This window comes from Triticum dicoccoides, chromosome 3A (assembly GCF_002162155.2).
Source record: "Triticum dicoccoides isolate Atlit2015 ecotype Zavitan chromosome 3A, WEW_v2.0, whole genome shotgun sequence".
In the NCBI taxonomy this organism is placed as follows: Eukaryota; Viridiplantae; Streptophyta; class Magnoliopsida; order Poales; family Poaceae; genus Triticum; species Triticum dicoccoides.
In genome coordinates, this window is record NC_041384.1 from 614757847 (window position 1) to 614762951 (window position 5105).

The 5105-nt window shown below is 50.2% G+C and overlaps 1 protein-coding gene across 2 annotated transcripts; it reads right to left on the reverse strand.

Moving 5' to 3' along the window:
• Positions 1–1499: 1499 nt before the first annotated feature.
• On the reverse strand, positions 1500–4849 carry LOC119269596. Of its 2 annotated transcripts, none has more exons than XM_037551460.1 (3): positions 4466–4849; positions 3756–4333; positions 1500–2055 (listed from the first exon to the last, which is right to left on the reverse strand). In XM_037551460.1, the coding sequence occupies exons 2-3, from the start codon at positions 4289–4291 to the stop codon at positions 1833–1835; spliced, it is 759 nt and encodes a 252-aa protein (XP_037407357.1). In that variant the 5' UTR covers positions 4292–4333; positions 4466–4849; the 3' UTR covers positions 1500–1832. The 2 variants fall into 2 exon arrangements, with proteins under 2 accessions (XP_037407357.1, XP_037407356.1); XM_037551459.1 differs by having other exon boundaries at positions 4459–4848.
• Positions 4850–5105: the final 256 nt, after the last annotated feature.

Consider the following 5105-nt stretch of genomic DNA (forward strand, 5'->3'; position numbering starts at 1 on the left):
GTGGGGTGGCCGGGGCGGTGGCCAGCAGGCTTGGGGGAGGGGAGGGGTGAGGGCGGGGCGGGGCGGCAGTGGCAGGTGGTTAGGGTGCGCGCTGCTAACCGTTGGGTGCTGATCGAACGATCAAGAGAGAAAGTAACCAACACTGAAATATTTTTCAGTTATCTGACTATAGGCGGTTCCTAGTTAATTAGTCAATTCTTCAATGAAAAGGCAGAGGTCGTGGTTGAGGTGAGGAGCTCGTGAATTCCTTGTGGTGTTCACCATCTGGTTGTATGGCATCCTGCGATCATGTGCACCAACGGTGGCTAAATTTTGCGTTTTGACCCTTTTTGGAAACCTATTCGAGATCTGATCCTAGTTTGATTTTTTTTTTTAGATATGACCCTTTTACTACCGCCAGGGTCCATGGCGGTACCCCTTTTTGGAAACCTATTCGAGATCTGACCCTAATTTGAAACTTTTTCGAGATCTGACCTTTTTGCTATCGCCAGGGTCCATGACGGTAGGATATAACAGCCTACCGCCAAGGTCCCTGACGGTAGGGTTGCATACCCTACCGTAAAATCCTCCTAAGTATTGAATACAGTGCGTGCTCGTGCCTACCGCCGAGCACCTTGGCGATAGGGGTGTACAGGCCAGTGGCGATTGTACTCAACAGGCTTGAACAGGCTCAAGCCTACCCTCAAAAATCTCCAAAAAAAAAATTCACCAAGCACACTAGTTAGGCCTAGCCTAGAAAATAGCAACTTCCAGCCATCTTATTGCATCTCGCTGCACTACCTCTAACAAAAATTAGCGTATTTGAAGTTGAGCTTACCCTCCATTTGCGTCCTAGATTCGTCACTCGCGATAGGGATGTTTCCTATCGTCAAAGTCCCTGGCGATAGGCTGTTACACCCTACCACCATGAACCCCGACAATAGTAGAAGGGTCAGATCTCGAAAAAAAATAAACTAAGGTTAGATCTCGAATAGATTTTAAAAAAGGCTCAAAACACAAAATTTTGCCCCCACGGTGAAGGCTCATGCCGTGCGTGTGTGCACTGAATGACATGTGCAGCCTGCGGCGCGACAAGTGGCCGGTGGCTGACCCAGCCGATGATGGCATCGCATGGCATCCTCGCCGCTGTCACACGTGGTGACGGGTGGCGAAAATAAAAGTGAGATATGCTATTGACTCATGCTGGGGTGCCCGCGTGCCCACGCAGTCCTCCTGAATCCTGCTGGCTACACCTTACTAGTACGTTGGGTCATTTTCCCCATTTTTTACACTGGAAAATCTCTCAGCCGGGGTGCATCGATTCGCTAATAAACGTTGGGTCATTTGACTTCCCTAGTCGTTCACGAGCCAGGATCCCAGAAGGAACCATTTACGACACACATTTGGTTCCCATCTGAGTCGCTGACAGAGGTTCAGTCCATCAGTTGGGTGAGAAACACAACATGCGCCGTTTGAGTTGCAAGAAGAAAATAACGGAAGCAAACGGAGAACATCTGACAGGAACATCAACGCCGGACCTGTTCAAACCTTGCTAACAATATTTAATTAAGCCACCCAGCACGAGAATCACAGAGCATGATGCGCACCATGCCCCCATTTTCCCCATAAATTTGCCCCTCTTCCGTCTCTGCTGAGTGCAACACCGCCAACTTTCTACAAAACTAACGACACCATTCACCAATATTTCACCTCCACTTCAACAATGACCACCCAGCTCTTCGGCTCACTCCCACCCAGATTGCCTTTCAAGTTTTTGACCTGACACCACCCACGATTTTCCCAGTAGCAACGTCTTTGAAGCTCTTTTTATTAACAAGTCGGCACGACGAGGCTCATCCGGGGACGTTGAAGTGGAAGAGCCAGGATATGACGAAGGCGAACACCATGCAGGCCAGGAGGAAGTTGAGGAACCGGTGGCCTTGCCAGAACCTCCTCGTCTCGTTCGCCGGCGCCTGCGTAGCTGCGGAGTTGCCCGATTCGTTCCACTGCTCCATGAACTCCGCGTCACCGAAGCCAACCACGTTGCATGCCGTCGAGCCGCAGATCTCGCAAATCCTAAGACAAGGAAAGACAGGGACATGTTTCAATAAATTTACCCACATTCAAATAACACGAAACGAGGTTATGCTTATAACTCAAGAGTAAAATGATGAAATGCAGTTTTGCTAATGTCCCTTCAGAGGGTAACGCACGGACAATAGCAATATTGCACTGACCCACCGGACAGTACAGTAGGCAGTGGAAAGGCCTAAGCCAGTTACATCTGAATTCAGATCGAAGGGAAATATCAACTCAATAGATGACAATAATACTATGTTTGTGATTTGGTCAGGGGGCTGTAGTAACTTCCAATTTTTTTTCTTGACTCTTAAACTAAATATGGTACCATGCATAAGAACATGGTCTCACTTCAATAGTGTCTTCGCTTCTATGCAAAAACAACACAAATATCAAGGTAAAAGATCTTCCGCATTTAACAACTTCAACCAAAACATTAGCCGATGTAATAAGATCACATGAGAGAAAAGGTTTTTTCGGCAAAAGACAGCATAGCCCTCACTAGAATAGCTTCATTAAGACAGTAATGTACTCAGACAGAAAATAGGTTGCATATCCATTCCAATTCTTTGCATTTAAATTTTAAAGAGGCTCTTGTTGCTATCTTTTCGATGAAGCTTGCACTCCGAAAGGCATATTTAAGTAATTGCTTAAAGATAATATCACGTTCCGAAGTTATTGTGGCAGATTAGAATATGTAGCCCCATTCTTTTTACAGCTGTTGTATCGCCTTTATCTTCTTCCCACTTCATTTTTACAACCATTGTCAAATAGAATTCCTGCACTAATTCATTAGCATCGTTGTAAGGACAATGGGCGAAATCTTGCCCTCAGAAAACAGGGTGGACCATGCTTAATTCTGGAAACTTGAACGAGGCGGCTGCTAAATAACTATTCCTGCTAAACGTGTACTGCTTATAACTTTCGCGCACTTCTCAAATTTCTGACATGAACTTAAAGAAAAACCTTCATGTGGGAATTATCTCCTTTTGGATTGTTACCAACTTTTTTGCATGCAAATTCTGCTTCACTTTTTCCGCCAATGCCGGTAAACTCATGGATAAGCAAAACCTTTGACCAATATTTTGGCTAGCAAAACTTTTGGTAGTGCAATATTGGGCAAAAGCCAAACACACCCATAGAGCAGTGAGTTGTGATTGTAGGCCAATTCTCATGAAGTATACCTAGCTAGTGGAAGGTGACACAATAGCAGCCCCCTCTAGAATCTAACCACCAGAAAGGCATTTCCACAAAAATCAAACAGAAAGGTGAACACTTCCACTTACGGATATCAAGAGAATTACACAAGAATCTGCGAGAAAAGGCGGCCGGAAGAAGGAATCTGACTTTACCCATCATACCGGGATTCCTAAGCCTTTTACTGTAGCCTACTGTTCGATCATACTCAACTTTTACACTGTCCCCTCTCACCTCCTTGCAACCTACTTAAATAATGCTAAGGATTCCACAATCGTGTTCCTGCTAAAGATTCCTCAATCGTGTTCAGGCATCCAGATGTTATCTTTTGCAGGCATCTATTATCCTGATAAACAAAACGATGACAGGTTTGCAGTTTTACCGAACTCGCCGTAGAAAACATTTTTATTTCAGTTGTTGTGCGTGAACACTGACAGCTCATGGCACTCTTTTATCCAGGTGAGGAAAATGGAAGTGGGGGAGCGGATGGATGGGCTTACTTGTTGCCCCTGATCTTGAACCAGGTCTCGGCGCACTGCTTGTGGGCGCAGGAGAGGTCGTCCTTGCAGGAGCAGCCGAGCACGATGCCGGCGCCGGACTCGGCGGCGGCGCTCTCGAGGCCGAGGTGGCAGATGCGGCAGTTCATCTCGTCCTTGTCGGGGCTGGCCTTGGTGATCTCGGCGGCCGGCCCGGCCTCCAGGTCCACGTCGTCCAGCGAGCACTCCGACACGCACGACTTCCTGTCGCGCCCGGCCGCGGCCTCGCCTTCCTTGTCCCCGTCCCCTGCGGCGGCGCCGGCGCAGGAGCGGACGGACGCGGACGTCGAGGCGCGGTCCTCGAGGGCGGCGGAGTTCTGGCGCGAGTGCCATGACCGGTCCTCGGCGTCGGAGAAGCGCTGGCTCCCCTCCCCCTGCTCCTCCTCCTCCACGGAGCTCTCCCCGCCTGGCCGCTTTCCTCCGCCGCCGACGCGGCCCCGCTCCAAGTCAGGCTCGGCGGCGGCGGCGGCGACCGCCGACAGCTCGCCGTCGTTCGCCATTGCGCCCGCACGGAAAAAAGGCAACTTTCTCGAAGTAGAAACCTACAGACAATCCACCAAGAAAAGGAGACGAGATCAGTCCAATTGCTTCCCCGCTACCAAATCCAGACAAGAGCACAGACAGGGGCAGGAGCAAACAAGGAACGCCGAAAGCGCGCACTAATTACCACTCACGCGGCCGCGGGCCACTCCAAGGACACCCCGGCCAGAACACAATGCGGCCGATCACGGGAAGCGGCGAGAGGCCCAGGAAGAATCCAAGGTTGGTAGAGCCTAGGAAATATGCCCCTACCGACGACGCATGAGGTGGGTGGACGTGCTGGATTTTTAAGTGTGCTCCCGATCCATACCCGCAGGCCGCAGAAGGGGGGAGAGAAAGGGGGTGGACGCGATGGAGTGCGCAGTCCCAATGCCGAGAGAGAGAGAGAGAGAGAGAGTTCCGGCGGAGGAGAGAAGGGGGGAAGAAAAGACTTGCTGCGCGCTTGTCGGGTTGGGGAAGAGATGGCGAAGAGACGAGACGACGGGGTTGGAACGGCGTCTGCGTCTGCGTCACGACGGGTCGTGCTCAGTCTCCCCGAGTAGTAAATGGGGAGACGCCGCGTCATGTCCCGTGCGATTCCGCGGAATTTTTGGTTCTGGCGTCCAAAAGCAGAGCCCACATATGTCAATAAAAGAAATGCAGAGGCCACAGTGATTTGTGTGAAATTCAAAAGCAGACATTTGATTAGGGCATCTCCAGCCGTTGGCCCTCCCAGGACGCATAAAAATCGTCCCCTGAGGACGAGCCGGCGATACACTCGGTGCTGGGGACGGT